General features: G+C 42.3%; 1 protein-coding gene across 1 annotated transcript; it reads right to left on the bottom strand.

Annotated features, from left to right (window-relative positions):
• Window positions 1-8,372: 8,372 nt before the first annotated feature.
• CRHBP (corticotropin releasing hormone binding protein) lies at window positions 8,373-20,502 on the bottom strand (the record flags this gene model as incomplete). Its single annotated transcript, XM_082837498.1, has 7 exons — window positions 8,373-8,530; window positions 12,176-12,293; window positions 16,043-16,191; window positions 17,908-18,118; window positions 19,541-19,698; window positions 19,968-20,061; window positions 20,422-20,502. The coding sequence occupies 7 exons, from the start codon at window positions 20,500-20,502 to the stop codon at window positions 8,373-8,375; spliced, it is 969 nt and encodes a 322-aa protein (XP_082693624.1).
• Between the last annotated feature and the right edge of the window lie 3,239 nt (window positions 20,503-23,741).

The raw sequence follows: 23,741 nt of genomic DNA on the forward strand, positions 1-23,741 counted from the left end.
GACCTAAAGATAATCATACTAAGTGAAGTAAGTCAGACAAAGACAAATATCATATGATATCACTTATATGTGGAATCTAAAAAAAATTAGGCAAATGAACTTATTTACAAAACAGAAACAGACTCACAGACTTAGAAAACAAACTTATGGTTACCAAAGGGGAAAGGTGAGGGGGAGGGATAAATTAGGAGGCTGGGATTAACAGATACGCACTACTATATATAAAACACATAACCAACAAGGACCTACTGTATAACACAGGGAACTCTACTCAATATTCGGTAATAACCTATATGGGAAAAGAATCTGAAAAAGAATAGATATATGTACATGTATAACTGGATAACTTTTCTGTACACCTGAAACTAACACAACATTGTAAATCAACTATACTCCAATATAAAATAAAAATTTAAAAAAATAAAATAAATGAAAAAAAAGTAGTATTTAGTGTGTTAGGGCTCTCCAGAGAAACAGAACCAATAGAATGTTCCCCCTCCCTCAGGGGACCTCCATCTTTTTTCTCTTAAGAACTTCAACTGACTGGATGAGGTAATCCATATCACAGAGGAGAATCTACTTTACTCAAAGTTTACTGATTTAAATGTTAATCTCATCTAAAAAATACCTTCACAGCCACATCCTGACAAACATTTAACCAAATACGTATTTAACCAAATACGTAACAGGGTACCATGGTCTAGCCAAGTTGACATAAAATTAGCCTTCACATTTAGCCATTCTGAGAATTGAAATTGGGATTGGGATTGATTTGTTATAATATCCTCAAATGCCCTAAAGTCACTTTGAATGGTGTGTTCAAAAGGAATAAGGACCAAAAAGTTTTCAATGTCACTGCTATGCTGGCAGAAACTCTCTGTGAAAGCAGTGTTTCATACTTTATTCTAGTAACGGTTCCCAGCAGGGTGGTGCAATAGTAAAGTGGGCACGCTCTAATGTCAGATCCCTGGAGTCTGCATCCTGGCTCTACTGCTTTCAGTAGATTTGACACAACTCACTTTTACTTCTCTCGGCTTCAGTTTTTCCCTCCATCTATAAAACGGAGATAGGTTTAAATGTCCTAACTCATGGGAAGTGTGTAGAACAGTGCAAGGAACATATTAAGTGTTCAATAAATATTACCTTTTATTATTACTTGAATTAAGAATAAAGCCAAACATTTTCTTAACGTCTGCCCATCTTAGAGATAGGGGTTTTTTTTGGTTTTGGTTTATTTGTTTTGTTTTTAAACGTGTAGCATCACAGAAAGTTATACCAGCCTCACCCCTTCCTACCTTTACCTAGAGGTTGGCATTTCAGTGTCCCTTAAGGGGCACTCAATGTAAGCAAGTTGCTTTTCACCAGCAAGTCCAGGAGCGGGAAGAATCGTAGAGGCTCTTGTTAATAAGCCTGGACACGATGGGTAGAAGACTGGCTTTCACTGGGCAGATGGCAAGGTGGTGCTATGATACTATGAAACTTGCAAATGGACCACCACATTTCAATGAACTGATGAGTAAATACTGTAGCAGTAAGGCCATTTCAAGGAAAAAATATATATCAATAACAATTTGATGTTACAATAACAACCAGCTATTTTCTTTTTACAAATAAATTCTTTTCACTTAAAAGAACCATCTCTTAGTTCCTTTAAGTAGTAGCATTTAAGATGAAATTATATTACCAAAGCCTTGACTAATAAACAACTTTTCCAGGAAAGGGACACGCATATTTATAGCATCTGCCATGTACCTAGAATAGTGTTTGACACTTCATGGAAACTATCACATTAAAAAGGTAGATGAGGGCTTCCCTCGTGGCACAGTGGTTGAGAGTCCGCCTGCTGATGCGGGGGACACGGGTTTGTGCCCCGGTCCGGGAGGGTCCCGCGTGCCGTGGAGCGGCTGGGCCCATTAGCCATGGCCGCTGAGCCTGTGCGTCCGGAGCCTGTGCTCCGCAAGGGGAGAGGCCACAACAGTGAGAGGCCCACATACCACAAAAAAAAAAAAAAAAAAAAAGGTAGGTGCTCCTGTTTATACTTTGCATGTGAGAGAGGTGATGCTCAGAGAAGTGTGGGGACTTGCTCAAGGGCTCACAGATGGTTAGTGGCTGGTAAATAAATTCAGCAAGGTAGCAGGATACAAAATTAAGATACAGAAATAGATTGCATTTCTTTACACCAACATTGAAATATCAGAAAGGGAATGTAAAATGTAAACAAAATGATACCTTTTAAAATCGTACCAAAGAATAAATAAATAAATAAAAACTTAGGAATAAACCTGACCAAAGAGGTGAAAGACTAACATGTTGAGAACTATAAAACATTAATAAAGGGAAATTAAAGATGATTCAAAGAAATGGAAAGATATTCCATGCTCTTGGATTGGAAATAGTAATATTGTTAAGATGACCATACTACCCAAAGCAACTTACAGATTTAATGCGATCCCTATCAAATTACCCATGACATTTTTCACAGAACTAAAACAAATCATCTTAAAATTTATAGGGAATGATAAAAGATCCAGAACTGCCAAAGCAATCCTGAGGAAAAAGAACAAAGCAGGAGGCATAACCCTCCCAGATTTCAGACAATACTACAAAGCTACAGTAATCAAAACTGTGTGGTATTGGCACAAAAACAGACATACAGACATATGGATAAATGGAACAGAATAGAGAGCCCAGAAATAAACCCACACACCTACAGTCAATTAATCTTCAACAAAGGAGGCAAGACTATACAATGGGAAAAAGACAGTCTCACCAGCAAGTAGGTTGAGAATGCTGGACAGCCACACATAAATCAATGAAGTTAGAACACTCCCTCACATCATACACAAAAATAAATTTAAAAATGGCTTAAAGACTTAATAAGACATGACACCATAAAACTCCTAGAAGAGATCATAGGCAAACCATACTCTGACATAAATCATACCAGTGTTTTCTTAGGTCAGTCTCTCAAGGAAATAGAAATAAAAAAATAAATAAACCAATGGGACCTAATCAAGGGCTCACAGGTGGTTAGTGGCTGAATCAGAACTCAACCCTGTGTCTGGTTCCGAAGTCTGGCTTCCTCCCTCTCCAGTGTGACGCCTGTATTCATAGGAATGGATCTTGTCTCTAAAGCTGTATCTCTGGTCCCATCCATGCTCCACAGGCAAGAGTGTCTCCTGAGCTGGTCGCAGGCAAAACTGAGGAAGTGCCACAAAGTTTATCTTTGACAACAGCCAACTCCATTGCAAGTTTTCTTTTTGCCTCCCCTGCAAACTCTCAGCAAGGTGGTGGTTTCATCAGTTCCTGGCTGGCCTTCCCAGTAGCCTCAATGGTACGTTCCTCTGAGTCTATCTTCTTCTCAGTACCTCATACTCTTGATTTCACCCACCACAGTCTCCTTTATTCAAAGCTCACCTACCAATTCTATGTCATGTAATAATGATTAGTGAAACCTTGTATGGTCAAATTAATTACTGACTTGAAGTCACTTCATTAACTAGTTACCTCTGTACGGTCTCAAGGTTTTAATGCAATAAAGTACTCATGAATTACTTGCTTAATTAAAAATACATCTTAAAGAAAAAAAGAACAAGGATTATGAGGGTGTGAATTTTGGTGCTATTTTCTGTCAAGTGGGTCTTTCATTGTCTCTCAAATCACACCACATAGGCAGCCATCTACTTTGCTTGGCTTGATCACCTCTGAATCATTAATAGCACAGGACACATTTTTTTATACTTCAGAAAACTGGAGAGAGGAGGGGAGTTGGGAGGGGGGAGTCCATCTTCTTACTAGGAAACCCCAATACCTGATAACTGATCTAGTTACAAAAATCACAGTTCTGTCTAACTTAACCAGCTGTATGTCCTAGTATTGATATTAAGTCTTCTCCTTAAAGCACAAAACACTTCTCATTTTCCGTTTTTCAGCACAGAGGGATTGAGTACACTGTTGTTACCAAGAGCAAAACCCATAGTCCAATTTGAAGACCCCGATTTTCACAACATTTTCAAACCCTCTAATCAAGCCTTCTTTCTCTTATCCATATTTTCTCTCTTGCCTCTCTGCTTTTTCTTTTTCTGTACAGTTTGTCTTAACACATGAAGAAAATACTTTTAAACGCAAAGAGAAAAATGGATGGTAATCTATTACAAATGACCTCTTAATATTGAGACCATTCAGTCTGCTTCTTTGAACATACAAAATTGTTTCTCTCTTCTGAAATACTCCACAGCACAGAGATGAGTGTATTCAGATATAATTTCATGTGATTACCCCATAAGAAGAGCTCGTATCCACAACTCTCTATCAGGTCTTGTTAAGCACATAAGTGAACTGCCTTCAAGTAGACCCTGTCCATCAAATCTTTATTTTTCTTTCATTAAGAGTCTACCTTGCAGGCAAACTCTGGTAATGTTGCCTCCCTATTAAAATAGCAAGAAAGGAAAGTTTGAAGTTGGGAGAGATCTGGAAGAATCTTTTTTTTTAAATAAATTTATTTATTTTATTTATTTATTTTTGGCTGCATTGGGTCTTTGTTGCTGCACGTGGGCTTTCTCTAGTTGTGGCGAGCAGGGGCTACTCTTCATTGTGGTGCGTGGGCTTCTCATTGTGGCAGCTTCTCTTGTTGCGGAGCACGGGCCCTGGGTACGCAGGTCTCAGTAGTTGTGGCACATGGGCTCAGTAGTTGTGGCTCATGAGCTCTAGAGCACAGGCTCAGTAGTTGCGGCACACGGGCCCAGCTGTTGTGTGGCATGTGGGATCTTCCCAGACCAGGGCTCGAACCCGTATCCCCTGCATTGGCAGGCGGATTCTTAACCACTGTGCCACCAGGGAAGCCCTGGAAGAATCTTAGTCACAAAAATTTGTCCTATGTCAAATATATTTCCTGAGGAAAAAAAAAAACTACAAAGCAGGATCCAGGCTCCTTGCATCCTATGGCTCTGTCTCCTTGTATGAACTTGGAATCCTCTGTTAGAACCTCAGTATCTTACGAATAGATGGGGGAAGAGAAAGAAAGTACAGAGGATCATATGAGGGTTGGGCATCATTTCTACCCACATTCCTTCAGTCAAAATTCAGTCACAGAACCAAACCTAACTGTAAGGGAGGTTGGAAAATGTAGTCTAGCTGCATACTTAGGAGGTAGAAGTATAACTTGTGGTGAACAAAATGCATTTCTACCTTATTCTCTTAACTGAAAGCAGCAGTGCCAGGAAGAGTTGAAGACATGATGATTTAGATACTGGGAGAAAGTCCAATATCATAGGCCGACCAATGTATTCCACACATAATAGGCTGGAAGACAGTGGCAGAAGAGGCAGGCTTAGAGGAGATAGAAAAGTGTCCAGAGGACGGGATGGGCACAGTGACATAAAACCTATGAGCAAACATACTCAGAATTTCAGACACGGAAGCAGCAGGAATTTGGGAATTCAGTGATCAGTAGTAGAGCCAAGTCACTCATTCAGTATTTAGAAAATGTGGGGTTTGGAGGGGAGGATAAGATTAGGGTCAGATAAGAGCTAGGATGAAATAACCAAGAGCTAGGAATATTATAGAGATGGGGCCTGGGCACAAGGGTAGACAGTCAAGGCAGATCATTTGTGAAGTGACTCCTTCGTAACCAGCATGGTGGACAAGAGCTGTTCAAATTCCTCCTGTCCAAGGTCAGCATTGGTCCTGGAGCAGTTCAGAGACTACAGATAGGGTCAGCTGGGAGGAGAGGCACATGGGAACCTGCTAAGCCCTGCCATGATCTACCCTCAAATGTTACCAGTAACCTTACTCTGCTTCTGGGTCCCAGAAAACAGCCCTAACTAACCCTATCTTCCTCACAATGTCCTGGGATGAAACAGGACAATTGAATCAGTACAAACCCTTCAGAGCATAAAGCAAATGCCCCTCTCAGAGTAGGGAGGACCTGGGACAGCATATTTGCTTACAAGTGAGAAATAATAATAAAAGTGACAGCTGACATATACAAGACACAGTTCCGGGGCTTTAAATACATTTAAACACTTAATCTTGCCAAAATCTTTATTACTCCAATTTTACAGATTAAAAACTGAGCAATACAGACTTATGACTTGCTCGAGTAAGTGGCAGAGCTGGGATTCAAGGAGGTCTGGCTACAGAATCGATCACCTTAGTTACTATGCATACTGACTTTTTTAGAAAGTCAAATTTGGCCAAAATTTTTTTTTTTTTGCGGTACGCGAGCCTCACTGTTGTGGCCTCTCCCGTTGCGGAGCACAGGCTCCGGACGTGCAGGCTCAGCGGCCATGGCTCACGGGCCCAGCCGCTCCGCGGCATGTGGGATCTTCCCGGACCGGGGCACAAACCCGTGTCCCCTGCCTGCATTGGCAGGCGGACTCTCAACCACTGCGCCACCAGGGAAGCTCTGGCCAAAATTTCATGTCACATTTTGCTTGCTTAAAGGAGGTGTCAGCAAAGATACTTTCTTGCACTTCCCTCCAGAGATCTCATCTACCATTTTGTTTCCAGAAAGCTGTCCTATCCTTTTGGAATGAAGACTGAGTCATGGATCTCCAAAGAATAAGTCACAGACAGTTCACTTCCTCTCAAAGAACATACACAAATATGCAATAACAAGCTCTGAAGTCTCATATGTCACAAATAAATGACTGCAGAATAAGAATAAACCTTAGGGACCAGAGTCCCACCTATTTTAGGGCAGAGAGGCTAAGTAGCTTGCAAAATGTCCCTTAGAAACAAAAGCAAGTTGTCCTAACTTCCATGGTAAAAATACTTGCCTCCTGACTTAAGACCACTTATTTTCTCTACTCAGCATAAGGGGATCATAAGGGTTAAGAACCAGAAACTTCAGATTGTGATATGTGACTGCATTAATTCTTTGGTTGCTAGAAAGACTATGAAAAAGATAAAAGGGTTCAACTACACAGAATTTATTTTCTATGAAATAAGAAATCCAGCATCTTATGTAACTAGTCAGGAATTATACAGCCATATGTTCAGACATTTATTCATTCATCCCAGCCTTTATCCCAGCATTTATCCATCTATCCATTCAGGCATTTATTCATTCATTTGCTAAGGTATCCACTCATTCCAAAATACCTACTGAGACAAAATTTGTCTCAATCCTGGGTATTTTTAGCACTTTCAGTCAACTATTTTTCTTTCTGCTTGGTTTTCAGATTTTGTTAACAAGCCCAGTGTATGGGATTCCAGTACATTCCTTTATAAAATTATCTTAAATATGTTTGGGGAATCAGAATCAAGCCATTAATTATGGAACAGTTCGCAGCTTCCATCCATTAATTCAAAGTAAAGAGGACTATTCTCTTAGGAGTATTTCCTTTGTTCCTCAGGGCCTCATTTTTGACCCCAAGGTGTCTTTTACAGACCACATGCTTGGTCTCAAGCCAAACGTGGACAAGGTTCAGTCAACTGTAAACTGCCTTCAGTACCAAAAAAGTACTCAGGTTTCTGCAAATTGTGTCTATGAGAGTTTAAGGCCTTTGTTGTCCCTGTTGAAAAGTACACTCTTTACTGTGACAAAGACATGTATTCTCAGTTTTCTTGGAGGACAGTTGAAGAGGCATCCCCATATCCTGCTTCCCTATCACCACCAACTGGTTAGTGTTGTTTGTTCAAACACTGCAATTTTACCTTCTGCCCTAAATAATCCTACTTAACGACCCAGGGTTCTTGGAGCTCTAAGAAGTCTAAAATGATTTAGTTCAGCATTTGATGCTGTACCACCTGAGAACATTATTTTCTGATGGCAATAAGGGAAGGAACTACTCAGGAAAACAAAGCAGGATGTTGAGGTGCCAACATTCTGGATATGTTTATTCACGTTCGGATTTACGGATGCAAAGTGTTTTACATGCTACAAATGTCTGTTAAAAACAAGTTGTTACAAATCAATAAATAATACTAGCTACAAGTATTCTCTACTGTAAACAGAATAATAAGCAGAAAATAAATAGATGCAACTACTTTGGTACACACGGACATGCGTTTTCTGTCATAAAACTGATAAGAGCACTAACATTTTTAGTTCTTTGTAGTATTTTCCCTTGAGATACAAGTTTTCATTGCACTCGTCTTACCAGTTCAGGTTGGTAGCATATCAAAGAATTACTGGAAACTGGTTTTCTACTGGGGTCGGGGGGAGGGCTTATTTTCTGCCACGTGGTCATTTATATCTTACAAATGAAAAAGAAGCAAGGTACAAAAATTAGTGTGTGTGATATGTGCTCAAGGTTGGGAATACTGATTTGTATGAAAGGTTCTTAACCAGCTGCTCATCAAAATCATATATAACGGCCATTAAAAACTCCCTTAGCTAGCAGCATGGAAATCATTGGCTTGGTTCTTCAAAGAGTAGACAAACAGAATTCCTGGATACTGTTTCCATTCGGGTTTTCCAGTTCGTATGGTTCCAGCTGGCGGTATTCAAAAGTCACACGATTTACATGTTTTCCGCTGGAGACCATGCGCAACACCGTGTTGTCACAGCCAATTTTCATCTGGGCTATAATTCACGGAAAAAGTAAAAGTTTCCCAGCAGGTTAGAAAGGACACAGTCAAACCGTTTCTGTCCATGAGATCATTTAAACACGAAGAAAGCAAGGGGATGTAGCTTCCTCTCACGTACTCAAACCAAGCATCTGCCATCAGGTGAAATGTGTTTGTTCTCATTCTTATAATGTACAGCTGACCTTGAACGACGTGGGGGGTGCGTGGGGCATTAGGGGTGAGGACCCTCCCCACAGGCGAAAATCTGCCTATAATTTATAGTCTTCCCTCCAGAGCCACGGTTCCTCCAGATCTGAGGTTCCACATTCTCGGGTTCAACCAACCTAGGATCGTGTAGTACTGTAGTATCTACTATTGAAAAACTCCGCCTATAAGTGGGCCCCCGCAGTTCAAACCACTGTTGTTCAAGGGTCAACTGTATAATTAATTGTAGAATAGTGAAATTAAGCTCAGCCTTTCTCCTCATGTGCAAGAACACTGTTAGGCAAACAAAACCGGATGCAAAGAGGTAAGAAGATATCTCCTTGTGCTTTTTATGTTCTCTTACCTGCAAAGCTTTGGTGGTGAAGGCAGAGGAAGGCAAGCATCCGACCTGCTGCACCTTTGCTCTAGTTGTGTCCTGGGGGGGGCAGTGCCGCCCTCTAGGGACAGGTTGGGAATTTGCAGAGGCAGGTTTTGGTTATATCTGGGGGTGCGAGTGGCATTTAGTGGGCAGGGCTGAAGGATGGAGTGTATTGCGGGACATTTATGTAGACTAAAAATATCACCTGTTTATTATTTTCTGAGCCTCAGTAATAATTCTGTTTTACATATAAACAAAAATATCATTTGCGTGGTTTAGACTTACACTAAGCATACTCATTTTTGTTCTATTGTTCACCTGTACTTTTTAGCTCTAATTTTTTTCTGTACTTCTTATATGGAATGGCTTTTGATATCCTTACTTTTCTTAAATCCAATCTTATTCATTATTTTTATAAGCATCTGGCAACAGTTATGTATCTTCTAGTACAGATGTGCCTGAGCAGTTATATACTGAAACTGTGTGTGTGTTTAAGGCATTCTTCAAAAATTTTTTTTCAGGTTTATTGAGGTATAGTTGACAGAAATTGTATATATTTAAGGTGTACAACATGATGGTTTTCTATAAATATACATTGTGAAATGATCACCATCATCAAGCTAATCAATATTCATTACCTCATATAGTTACCTTTTTTTTCTTTTCATTCCCCACTCCCCTCCCTTCTAGCAACCATCTGTTTGTTCTCTGTACCTGTTTCTGTTTTGTGAAACTCAGCATTTTTATTAAAAATTACTTTTGTTTTATTTCTTCCGCCTCAATCTGGTTCCTGAGGCAAGCTTTATCTGCCCTACAATAATCCTTTCTGCTGTTTTAATTTTCTCAATCTTTTTTTTCCCCACGTTGTCTCTATAAGGCCTAAATTCTGAGAAATGTTATTAACCTTGTATAACAGGTACTTCACAAACATGCACCTGGGTTTAAATGAAGTAAAACAGCCAGATAGTTATTTAGGTAAAAGTCAATTTGGAGACATAATAAATATAAACCCTATAATTATTTTAATATAAGCACCAGGGAGTCTAGGCTAAGCTTCTGTGAGGAAGTCCAAAGTTAATTTTTTAAAGTTTTTAAAATAAATTCATTTATTTTTGGCTGTGTTGGGTCTTCCTTGCAGTGCACGGGCTTCTCACTGCGGTGGCTTCTCTTGTTGTGGAGCACAGCTCCAGGCATGCAGGCTTCAGTAGTTGTGGCACGTGGGCTCAGAAGTTGTGGCTCGCTGGCTCTAGAGCACAGGCTCAGTAGTTGTGGTGCACAGGCTTAGCTGCTCTGCAGCATATGGGATCTTCCCGGACCAGGGCTCGAACCCGTGTCCCCTGCATTGGCAGGTGGATTCTTAACCACTGCGCCACCAGGGAAGTCCCTAATTTTCTTTAAATTGTTTGCAAGGCCATTCTTTTCTGATCTTACTCTGAACTTTAAGCTACATAACGTGACTTATTTCCTTTAGTTAATGCGCATATCATTTATTATTTGACATAATTCCTAATACAATCCATTGTAAAGGGCAGGATACCTAAGAGTTCTTCATTGTCTGAACGACTTAAGAGGGGCTCATGAAAACACGGTGAATTCAAGAAAGAAGTGAAGTCTAAAATGAACCAGTGAGTCAGATAATTCAAGCCTTCACATTATCTTAAGACTGGTTTCAATTATCTAGATAATACAGGCAAAAGTGGTTTTTTGGCCTTAGCCACACCCTTTGAAATCAAGTCATATAATTCATGCACCAAAATTACTATGGCTTCAATTATCTAAATTTTAAGGCATGAGTGTGCTTCAGTTCTTAATCTAATCTTTTTACCCAGCGCAAACACAGCTCCTCACAGGTGCTCTCCGTCAGCCTGGAAGGATCCAGTGCCTCTGAGAGCACACACAAAGGGAGAGAAGCCATGATGCACTGGTTTAAACCAGGGCTCAAGCGTAAATTAGTATAAACTAACCCTCAAGCTTTTAGCAAAGTGGGTTTTTAGAAATCTTTTCCCTTGACCTGTGTACATTAATTCTATTTCAGAGAGATTTTGTTTATTAAGTTCCCAGCATTAGCTCAGAGAGAGAAAATACTGGTTGGCAGACCCGGCTTTAATTAAAACTGGTAACAGCTGATCAAAAGGCTGTCTGACTTGCAGCTTCATTATTTAGTTGGTTAGTGATGTGTGCTTAAAAAGAGGAAGGGGGCTATGGTAAGGGATGAAAGGCTGTTCTTCTGTTTGACTTCTGTCTCTTAAAAGATAATCACTGGTTCCTGCATCAGAAGTACAGATACAGGAGTGACCTTTACAGAAATGTTTTATGTAACCCTCTCCCCCAACACTTGGATTTCGTTAATCAATTTGGTCACTAGTCAGCAATTCCCACCCTCCTCGCCCCACCCGAGCATAATCAAATGGAAAAGCTTCACTGATCTTTAACAAAGAAGACCTGATTCTGTTTGGCGAGAACCAGGTCTTTTATTACCCGTGACCACTTTTAGATCTCAGAATTTACCTCTGTTTTGCAGTGGTCTTTCAGAGGCTGGTGTTGCTGCTAGAAGTTGGGGACGTTCAGCAGTTCTGAGAATTTCTAATAAAGCGTATCACCTTCTAACGTATCAATATTTACTATGAGTAACACACACACATATGCATATGTATGGTAAAGTTATTTAGATATTACTTCATTTTTATACTATTACTAATTGACGATACATCCACTATTTGAACAACGGTTTTCAGTCAGTAAAATCTTTAGTCTCGAGAGGAGGAAAGCAGGGACCTTCAAGAAGGTGGACAGAGCACAGAACCAAAAAGCTTTGTCTTTTTCATAGTCGTACTTAGGGCAAACCTTAAACACGCAACCTTGTTACTTCATAAGTTTTTCTCCCAGTGTCAGGTATTGTGGTCACGCATTCTTGATGCTGTGCCTAGGCTCAAATGCAAAATCCTCACAGTTGCTCCATGTGCAGAATCGAAGTTTTTTTGGTGGAACTTGCCCTCCCATGTATAAAAAATTTGAGGCATTTTATTTAAGGAAACAATCTTAATAGGCACATAAATAATAATCAAAGAAATATCTTACCAGGGCCGTGAAAAGGATAGCAGAGATCAGCTAAAGGCATCATCTTGGAAGGGTCGAGTCCGGTTCCTCCCAGCAGCTCCACAAAATCTCCTATTCCCACACAACCTGCTGAGGACTTCTAAGAGAATAAAGCAGCAGAGGCAGCTGTATTTAAACCAATTAAGGAAGTCAAACCATTGGACCAATGGCAAGTTGGTGAATTCAGTCAGCTGTAGACATCCTGGCAGCGCCATTTAATTTAACATCCAGGACTCTGGGAAGTAAGACTTTTTAAAGAAAAAAAAAAATCATAGGAATTGCTTTTCTAAATCGGTTGAGTAATCATTTTAAAAAATGTATGTGCATTTAAAAAACATTTTTTTATAAGCTCAAGGACTAGAATGATGAAATTGGAATCTGTAAACTCCATATACAATATATGAAAATTGAATCTGAAAATGCTTTGCTTTTTAAATCATTTGGACATACACAATGAATTATTTGAATTTCTTCATGCATGCAGTCAGAGTTTTGTTTTTTTTTTTTTTGCGGAATGCGGCCCTCTCACTGCTGCGGCCTCTCCCGCTGCGGAGCACAGGCTCCGGATGCGCAGGCTCAGCGGCCATGGCTCACGGGCCCAGCCGAGAGGCACGTGGGATCCTCCCGGACCGGGGCATGAACCCGCGTCCCCTGCATCGGCAGGCGGACTCTCAACCACTGTGCCACCAGGGAAGCCCTTTCCTCTTCTTTATAAAAGACTTTTTCTGCTATTGAGACAATTCTTATCCTTTCTACTGATAAGGATTTAGACTAGTTATAGGAATATTAAAAAAAGAAAAGACCCCTCATTTGGGGCTCAAATTAGCTAGAGTTACCATCAACTTTCTCCTTCCAACTAAAATAAACTTATTTCAAGCTACTCAAAATAAGTGTGTAGTCTTAAGACTTTGTGTGATGCACTGTAACCACCTTTTCCTGCTTCCCTTCATCTTTTCCACACTGTGTCATCCACGGCAATTCCCGGGCTTCACTTTCCCACGCAAACAAAGCAGGCCCCCTCTCAGCCCCAGATGTCACCGTTTGGGCCACCCGTTTCCCGCGATCAGGGCTGGCCTTGTGATCGTGCCACCCGTGCCCACAGGGCTCACACTTACAAGGCCTAGTGCTCGGCTTAATGCTCTGCTGTCACCATTTTGAAATTCCTAATCATTTTAAAATAAGGCCCCTGTATTTTCATTTTTTACTGTCCCCCCACAAACTATACAGCCAGTTTTGCCTGTGATCCTCTTCTTCATGAGACGTAGCCATCAAGAGATCTAGCGGAATGTGGCAAGGTGCTTAGAAGCTAAACAGATAGACCATGCTCCATAGGGACCAAAACCTAAAACAGAGAATGTAAAACACACACATACATAAGCGCACGCAGCCCCACATTTGGAAGATATTGAAATGCAGCTGGAACTAAACAACCAATAGAAAATAACACAACAGCAACTCTTTGACTAATGAAAGGAAGCAGGTGTGGGTGTATATATTTAAAGCACCTACTCTGTCCTGGGTTCTATGCTTAGGTATTTTACACGTAATTTCATCAATGATGAAATAGAGGGTTAGTTAGCCCCACTGTGTACAGGGCTCATTTTCTTGTAGGAAGAGTTGAATAAGCCATTTAGAGGTAAAGGGAAAAAAATGTAATTGCCTCTCCCTTGAGTAGAGGGTGTCCAGGGGGAACATGTCTTAGACTAGACATTCCACCTGGTTCTGTAGGTTCCAAATTTCACAGGAGGAGGTGAAGGGGAAAAGGCAGGCTCAGGAGAGAGAAATGGGAAATAAGAAGTTGGGAAGAAATGGAAGCTAAAATGAAGGGAACAAAACCAAGAAACGAGGAGGTTGGGAGCACGTACTTTTTGGCGTTCAGTGACTTTCCTCTCCTCTTTCCAAACCTCTCAGCTGTTCTTATAAACAACGGCAGAAGCTGAGCTGTGTAGGGACCTCTGGGGTTCAGCTCTTCAACAGTAACCCCCGAGATTTCTTTGTTGAGGTTCTATCTCCCTGGACCAAGTCACTCTCATCTCTTGCCTAGACTATGACAACGGCCTTTTAGGGGCACTGCTGCACCACTCTGGCCCCTACAGCCCATTCATCATCATTCATGGAAGCCAGAATGACCTTTAGGTAACCGTCTCCTTCCCATGGTGGACTTTGTCAATTACTTTGGTCATGAGGCCAGCAATTCCCAATCACTCTCACCCCACCTGAGCATAATCAAATGGATTATGTCACTTTCCTGCCTGAACCCCTTCGGTGGTTTCCCACTGAAAATAAACTCAAACTCTGTAATATTACCCGCTGGGCTCTCCACCCCCTGGCCCTGCCTGTCTGCCTGATGCTGTATGATACCACTCCCCCTCTACTTTTCCTTCTTTCCATTTCTAGAACTCAGCAAGCCCATTCCTGCCTCTGAGCCTCTGCACTACTGGGGCTCTGTTCCCAGCTCTTCCTGTGGCTGCTGGCTCCTTCTTACCTATCACTGAATCTCACTTTAAATGTCTCCTTCTCAAAAGATTTCTTTCCTGACCATCTCATCTCCAGTAGCTGCCTGCCCCTCACTCTACCCCCTTGTCCCCAGCCACCACGCTGCTTCATTTTCTGTAGGGCACTCACCACTATTTGAAATACATTACACTTTTGCCTGTCTCATCCCACTAGAATACAGGTTCTATGTGAGCAGGACCTGTTTTGTTCGTTGCTAATTTCCTGCATCTAGAAGAATGCCTTGCACATGGTAAGCACTCAAAGAATATTTTGTAAAGCAATAGATACCTGGAACACTGCAGACTTCACATTTTCTTAAGTAGTAAGCACCAAGTATACTCCTCGTAGCCAAAGGTAACTAAAGTGCAGATCTCTCAATCTATCACACTTGCCACCTTCTATATTAAACATCAAGAATGACATACAAAAAATCTCAAGCCTATAAGGCTAAACCAAAGACATCCACTTATCCTGGCCTTTATCAAAGGATTATTCTTCCACTAAGGATCAACTTTAAAAAATAGGCACTGGCCTATGAAGTTAGGGCTTAAATGAAATTGGATTTACTGCTTTTCTCAGCCCTAATCCTATTTATTTGGATTTCACTGCAATCTTTCTGATTAGGAAGTATGACTATCTTGGATGCCAGCAAATGCATGAGCTGTCTTAACCTAGGCATATGAGAACATAAAAGGAAATGAGGATGACTCAAAGGAAACAAGCTACCAGTGCAAATAAATGTGGTCAAGCTCAGCATTAATCGTAAAATCCATACAGAAGTTCGTGGGGGAAAAAGTTGATGGGGAGTCTCAACTAATGGTTTGTTGCAAAATGTATGGAATTAAATGTAATGCGAGAAAACGCTTCAAAACTTTACTGTATTTTGCAATATAAAAATCCAGTTTTGTATTTTATGCTATGCTTAGCATTTCCTTCATAACACAGTCTGTCAATGAGATACTTCCTTCATGTCAAAAGAAAATTCCAATAATCAGAAAAACAGCTGTGGAGATGACTCACACGAGGTTCTGCTAGGAGATAATTTTTGTAAAAGAGGCAAGTACAAGAGAGTTCAATTGTAATTATATGTCACAACTTTGCCAACCGAAAGCATTTCTAACATCACAAGAAAAGTATTCAAGTAGTCAGAAGAGGCACCTGAGTATGCAACTGGCAGTATAACGGAAATAGAAGAGGAGTTTATTAAAGCAGCGGGGGCAGGCTCGTGTGAGTTCTAACCGCCAAACAGAAGGACATACTACACCACTCATCCACATCTGCCCTGTATAGTTACTTTGGCTCTGAGAAAGCTGAGGTCTTAGGAAGTGACTGGGAAGCAAATAAGCAACTCACCTTTAATTGCAGACCATTTAAGTGTCCCAGGGTGAGATCAGATATTTTGATCACCACAGGATAAATGATGGAGAAGCTGCAGTTGCGATGCTTATGCGGCACGACCAGAGTAAACCTTCCATTTGGGGTCTGGGAGATGACATTGCAGGCTTTGTAGAAAAACAAAATCACATTTTCACTGCTTGGTATTATGCTGGGCTTTTATAGAAATTTATCTCATCCTTATTCTAAGCTCCTATTCATGGTCTAGGGGCTTGGGGCCCAGAAGAGAGTACTTATCACAAAGGTGATTTGGAGAAAGGAAGGAGTTGGGGAATAAAAAGCACCAGTGATGTATGGACATTGTCAGGAGGCCCTGGCTGCAAGGGGACTTCTGATCGTAATCTCAGGGGGTCACCTTGTTTATAACACTCACAAGACATAAATTAATAACCAACCAAACAATACTAGCTGGTAGAAGTTCTAGGAACACTTTATTAACTAGGGTCCAAGTTCAAGCTGGGAGCCTGGAAGAATCAAGGCTTAAACATAAGGCCAGAACTCAAACCCTGTCTGTCTGAAACCTTTATTAACTGAACTTGGAGCTACATGTTACTTTTGAGATAATAAAGTGAAGAAACATTAAACTAGTTACAAAGTAGGCTGAGAAAAATACAAAGCAGGCTTATGTCTGATAAATATTTCCTGGGTGTTAGGTGATACGTTGACTAATAGGTAAATTTTAAATGTTTATCTACTCCCAAGTCTTTCTGAAATTTTGTTTTGTATCTCAAGACTAGACTTACAACAAATTTATTCTTCTAGCTATGAAACTAGAAGCATCAGAGTTTGTACTTTTTTTGGCCAGTTATGGGACAAAAGTTTCTGATTGATCAGACTATGTCAGAACTACCTTTTGCTTCCATCTTATATTTTTAATTACACTTAATTTCAAAAAGAACTGAAATTTCTTGATGATTCTAGAAGGTTTCTGATCTCTAAGCAAACAGGATATAGGAGAAACAGTTCATGTTGTCCTCTAGTGTTATTCTGCTCCAGTCCTCAGAAACAGCCATTTTGGGGGGCTTCTTTCAAAAAGCTTTTTTTTTTGTTTTTTAAAAACAAAATTTGGGAGATCAGTCAGTACATTATTTTTTGGCAGATTAGGTAGGCCCCATTCTTCAGCCACATGAAGTGTTAATAATACTATTGTATACAACCAAAGATGAATGTTTTCCTGATTTTTTTATAAACATTTTCCTCTTAATGGGGAAGAAATAATAAACAGATGAATGAACTCATTCTGATTAAGATAATGTGTTTTAGGCCTGGGCTATTCAGCTTTATAGCATCTATTTGTGTATCCACCAGAAAGGAACTATATTAGAGCAATGGGTTCAGACTCAGAAGGCAATGTTGAGGTCCTCTGGTCCAACCCTCTGCTCAGGGCATGAAATCTGTCTACACATCCCAGATATGTAGTCTTTCAGCCTTCACCTAAATATCTGTAGGACTGCAATTTCATATCTGATCCCTCAAGCTTATCCAGATCAATGGAATGACTTGGAGGGATTAAAGTTTGTCACTGAATACATTGTAGTAGCTCAGGAGATCAGAATAAGACTGGAGAAAAAATAGAATTCCAGCCACCATAAATTAGTGTCTTACCTAGCCTGGTAAATAAATTAAAAACTGCTTTGATTTTCATAATAATGAATTGGAAATATCCTTTAGGTCATTTCTAATTACGAAAGAATTTCCATTCAAATCCTTCCTCACTTCAAATTTCTTAAGTCTGTGCAATGATGCTACCTTTGAAAAGCATAACTGACACTCTCTCCCCCCAAGTCCTGCCTTCCAACTAAGAAGACATTTAGTCCACTTACGGAAGAGGTTAGGATCTGTCTTTATGGTTAATGTGAACCCATTTCCTGGTTCATGGACCCGGAAGAAGATCATGGCCACGTTCTGGGAGGATCTGATGCTCCTTCTGCTAAGACCACTCTCACAGAAATCTATGTACCGTTCAGTCATGGGGAGAGGGTGATCCTGGGAACTGGGGAACTTCTCCCCCTTGAGAATCCAACCATCAAATACCTTCCAACAAAAAATACAGACAAAGATGATCACTTTCATCAACTCCTGAAGTCACAGGTGTGTTGAAAAGGGGGAAAAGGTTATCCAGCCACGGGCCTTCGGTCATAAGTGAGGAATAGACAGCCCACACCCGCCTGCACCCCCCTTCTATTTGTATATATTTTGACTGTGAGGGTTGTTTGCAAGTCGCATTATTATTTAATTATTGCTTTTTTCCCCTTAATAAACTCAAACATTTCCAAAGTAAATAAACTTTCTTATACTTTATCATTTCAGCCACCTTGGTAAATGAAACTACAGACGATATACATTTTTGTGTTGGTCATATTTTCCACACATCCTACCTTCAGAAGAATTCCACAGGAACATAATTTGGGTTTCAGTTTTTCTCTTTCCTCATTAAAATATGAACAAAATTTCTCAAAAATAGCAAGAGGAAAAACTGGGGCAGCAACTTTACCTACCTGCCGATGGTTACACACACCCATTTTCCTCATTTTTTTACTCTTATCACATATTAAAATATCAAGAACTACTTTAACACTTAGACGATAATGGCTGGTATGCAAGTTTGGAATTTTTTCCTTCACTTGTTGAAGTTTGTAGTTGGCTGGACAAAAGGTCAGAGTCTATTGACTTTACTCTTAAAATCACCACAGGTCTCCAATTTCATGAGTCCAACCTAGTTCACGTTAGTAAAATTACCAGCTACAAATTATTTCACCAGATCAGTCCTCTTCTACGGCGTTTGACAGGTTCCAAAATAATTCCACTTTGGGATTTTAATCATATTCATTTTAACTGGACTGGAGAAGTCCAGCATCCATCCCAAGCTGACCCGTTAGACTCATGGAGAACTGGGAGTGGGGACTTTTCCGCGCCTCCCACCTGCCTCAGACTAGATTCCTTCTCAGCAACCTTCCCTGCAGCCAGTGCCCTTCTGCTCCAAAATCAGGTCACCCAGGCATTGAAGACAGCGTCTGGGAGCCTGAAACAGCTCCACAGAGAAAGGGACCAGCAGGAGCAAGGCGGGCTCAGATCTCAGACATGTGAGGTCGCCTTCTAATCAGGACCTCGGGTTCGGCGTACCCGAGGGCTCATACTAGTTGGTTTGTACCCCTTTTCACCTGCTCCCCATTGCAACACAGTGGTTCGCGCCACGAGTTCTAGTCTTTGGAAGCGCCCGGGACCGAGAGCGCACAGGAATGAATTTAAACCACTGCAAGACCAAGGCACTCGCCCTTCTGGGAGTGGGGCGAGGTACACGCTGCGCGGGGGTCCCGGACTGCGCCTCTCCCACTCCTGCACCACCGGAGCATCTAATTACGAGCGTCGCCGGCTCTCCACGCTAGGGCGCAGCGTCCCGGCCATGACCCCTCCCTTGCCCAGCGGCTGGGGCTGCGCCTGGCGGGGGCGCCTCACCTTCAGGAAGTCCCCGCTCTCACAGTCGATGGAGACCAGTTCGTAGTGGATGGTGATAAACTCCTCGGGCTCTGCGATGAAGAAGGCGGCGCAGTGCAGCTGCGGCCGGTCGGCGGTGAAGGTGAACTGGCCCTGGAGGCTCAGCATGTCCAGGCACCCTGGGGGGCGGTGGGGGAGGGCAGCGGGATTTGGGGGTCCCGGGTTGCAGCCACTGCGGCGGCACCCGGGCAGCCCCTCTCCGCTCGCGCCCTGACTCCCAGCTTCGGCTGCGCCCCGCTCCCGCGCTCCGGGTGCGTCACCCCATCTCGCCCCAGTGCGACTCCTCGGACTGACCCTTAGCCATGGGAATTGCGCCCCCCATGGTCCTCAACAATCCCCACCTCCCCGCTGCCCGCGGACGGACGCCAGCCAGGCAGCCCCGACTCACGCATAGCGCGGCGGTACAGCTGCTCCCCTGGCAGCTCCCGCTTCAGGTTGGCGCTGAAGAGTAGGAAAGGGTCGTAGTCCACAGCTTCCCGCAGCTGGCCAGAAAAATCAGTCAGTCCGCAAAAGTTCAAGGAGGGGGAAGGGGGACCAGAAGCAAGGCACCCTCCCTGCCCCGCGGCAAAGAGAATAAAGTGACCGGGTCAATGTCTCCCGGGTCCGGAGAAGACGGGAAGGTTTAGACCTTTCCCATCAGACCAGGGTATGCCCAGGGACCAGAGGGAAGGAGGAAGAGGCAGGGAGGAAGACCCAGGGGAAACCAGAGGAGAGAGGGGGCACAGTAAATGCGGAAGAAAGAGCTAACCAAAACATGTCTGAGAGCAGAGGCAGCCTGCCCACCCGCAAGGCTGGACACTCACCACAGGAAGGTGTGATGGGTCAACCGGGTAATCGCTCACCTCCAGGTACCGGCTCTCCCCTCTTAGAGCCATCAGGCAGATCAGAATGAAGTGACACTGAAGTTTGAAAGTGGGAGCCATGCCGGCCTTGCCTCTGCAGCTGGTGCTTTCTGCTCCGCAGGTCTGGGCTTCGCTTCCCACGCGCTCCCCCAGGCTGAGAGCTAGAAGCTGGTAGGGTCCCTTTGCGGGTCTCTTTTATAGAGCAGTGAGGAGGGGAGGCTCTCTGCCCCTTAACTGATCTGAGCTCAGTAACCATGGGTTACTCTGTCTCAGTGACAAAGTGCTTGGTGATGACGAGGGTCCAGCTCTCAGCTGCAAACTTTCCGAGTGGTCCAGCGTTATTCACCGAGAATGATTTCAGACACTTACAACTTAGTGAATTAAAGTGTGAGAGAAAGAATGAAGCAAGGATAGAGAATAAGGGATGGCATTTTACTTGGTCGGCCACATGCTGAATTATCCTCTCCCATGGACATGCAGGGAATTTTTGGTTTTGCAAAGCCAAGTGACAGTGTTACCCACAGGCATAAAATACCCAAACACACACAACCTTATCATACAGACTTGTCACATAACCTTAAATGGAGCCATGTTGGAAATTGTCAGAGAATATAGTATTCGTGCAATTGCTCATGCCTCTCAGGAAGAAACTTGAGGCATTTTCAGCTCCAAAGAGAAGCTGATTTCGCAGACTATTGCAATCATGTAATTCAAGCTTTCTTTCTGTCCCTTGGTCTTTGCTTTATCCTGGTCCAGTTTCTTGTAATATTTTCCTTAATAGAAAGCTAACTGTGGAGTCCACGGACTCCTGGATTTCGGCCGAGCTCTGTCACATAGCCTGAATGTATATAGGATGGACACACTCCTGGGCCAGCTAACCGTGGCCATGACCTTAACATCCATCTGAACCACTGAAAGATGGAGTCATTCCATCTCACGCCTTCGAATACCTGGATTACTTTCATACTCTGGTAGAAGGACCTGCTGAGAAGCTTTATTAAAACGGCTCATCATCAAATTTCCAGGGTTAAACAAATGACTTAGAGATGCAGGAATAAGTTAACCTTATCTTTGCTGATTAGATGAGAAGAGAATTGCTTCTCCTTTATGTCCAAAACTGTGGGAAACATGAAGATCTCCACTTTCAGTTTTCCCACCCCTCTCCAATCTCTGTGCTGAGCAAGGCCACTACAAATCCTAAAAAAATCATGTTTTTACTTCTGCCTGACAGAAAACATGGTTACTACCCATAGCTTTCTTTACTATTAAAATTATTCCAGGGCTTCCCTGGTGGCGCAGCGGTTGAGAGTCGGCCTGCCGATGCAGGGGACACGGGTTCGTGCCCCGGTCCGGGAAGATCCCACATGCCGCGGAGCGGCTGAGCCCGTGAGCCATGGCCACTGAGCCTGCGCATCCGGAGCCTGTGCTCCGCAACGGGAGAGGCCACAACAGTGAGAGGCCCGCGTGCCGCCAAAAAAAAAAAAAAATTATTCCAAATAATAAGACCATCATATAGGGTTTTGACTCAAGGAAATAGTTCTATATTTAGTTTATAAATACTCAGAATGAAGCAGCCATTTGTCTAGTGGTGTCAGAACTTGATATTTTCATATTTAAGACAATTCTGAGCTCTGAAGGAGCTGCCTCTTAATTGTTTAACCTGGAGGCCTTCCTACCATAGTCCAACTTTGTAAACAGTCCTCAGACCACAGACAGCATGAGAGGAGAGGGCACCCAAATGTCATAAACACTGGCCACTATGTCCTTCTCCCCACCCTGGGACTCTTTGGATGTCTGAATTTTAGAGAGGGTATAAAGAAACCTGAGAGGAATAAAAAAAAGAGAAAAACAAATGGCTTAACCTCAACTGCACACATGCGAGGCCTGTCTCCAGAAAGAGCTGGGGAAACACGATGACAGAGGGGTAACATCCTATTTTACGAAACAATCCACAAACTATGGTAGAAAAAGAATTTCATTCCTACCAAATTCTAGGTGGGGATATTCATGTGTTATTTTCACCAGTTTGGCAAATATCTACTAAGTCAGTAGAAACTGTGTTTTGTTTTGTTTAAATAAGAGTAACTAAAGGATGAAAATTAGAACCTATAGGGGAATAACAAGAAGATGGAGTTGGAGGACAAAGAGAAGAAGGTAGCCATTCTCTGTGAGCCGAAGTATTAAAAATGGGTGAGAGTGGGCTTCCCTGGTGGCGCAGTGGTTGAGAGTCCGCCTGACGATGCAGGGGATACGGGTTTGTGCCCCGGTCCGGGAAGATCCCATATGCCACGGAGCGGCTGGGCCCGTGAGCCATGGCCACTGAGCCTGCGCGTCCGGAGCCTGTGCTCCGCAATGGGAGAGGCCACAACAGTGAGAGGCCCGCATAACGTGGGAAAAAAAAAAAAAAAAATGGGTGAGAGCAATGGAAGAGCCATTTGGATTAGACAGAAGAAAAAGTTTCTGGACAGTAACTAGGTCTATGTCTGAAGAAAAATTATTTTCATGGACCAATTTAGTCATTGAAACAATTAGCTTAATATTTGTTTAACCAAATTGATTATTTTGAAATACGTTCTGAGTTAACTCAGAGTCCCCAAGCACGCTGGTTGGAAATTATTCATATGTTCACCTCCATTCTCTGCACACATTTTAGTTTTTCTCCATGTTTTTCTAGACAGCCTCTCCCATGCTGATGTTAATACAATCCCCGATCAGTATATTTTAGATCTTAAATTATTGTTAGGAAGGGTTAAGACATCCTTTTCATTAGGTAAGACATTTTTCCTTTCACAAAGCCCCAGAGCAAATTGTCACTGTGATAAGCCTGAAGGTCAAGGTGGCCACATGATACAGAGCCATATTCAATCCATGAACATGGCAGGGGTGGGATTTTAAAATTTTGCTGAGACTGAAGAGGTGCACATAGCCAATTTCTAAGCAGCATAAAGAGGGGCTTTGTTGTCACCCACAGGGCCTATGACGTGATTATGAGAGCCAAGTGCAAGTTTGTGGAGGCTGCCAAGGCTTACACACTGCGGTGTCTGAAGCAGAAAGGGGACAATGTAATCCCAAATCTCTTTCTACTCTAGGGTCTGTCTTAAGATTCTCTTAAGTATTCCCTACATATAATAGTACACTTTTTCTTTTGTTAATCACTTGAACAGAGAACATTAGCAATACCTGCTCTAGAAGACCTTCCTTTTCCCTTTCCCGAGTGGTATGTTGAAATGTTGGAAATGGGACATATGATTGAGTTCTTTAAGAAATAAAGATGACTGAATATAGCCCAATGTAATTAACCACCACCAACAAAAACTAGT

The sequence above is a fragment of the Leucopleurus acutus genome (genome assembly GCF_964270905.1).
Source record: "Leucopleurus acutus genome assembly, chromosome: 3".
Classification (NCBI taxonomy): Eukaryota; Metazoa; Chordata; class Mammalia; order Artiodactyla; family Delphinidae; genus Leucopleurus; species Leucopleurus acutus.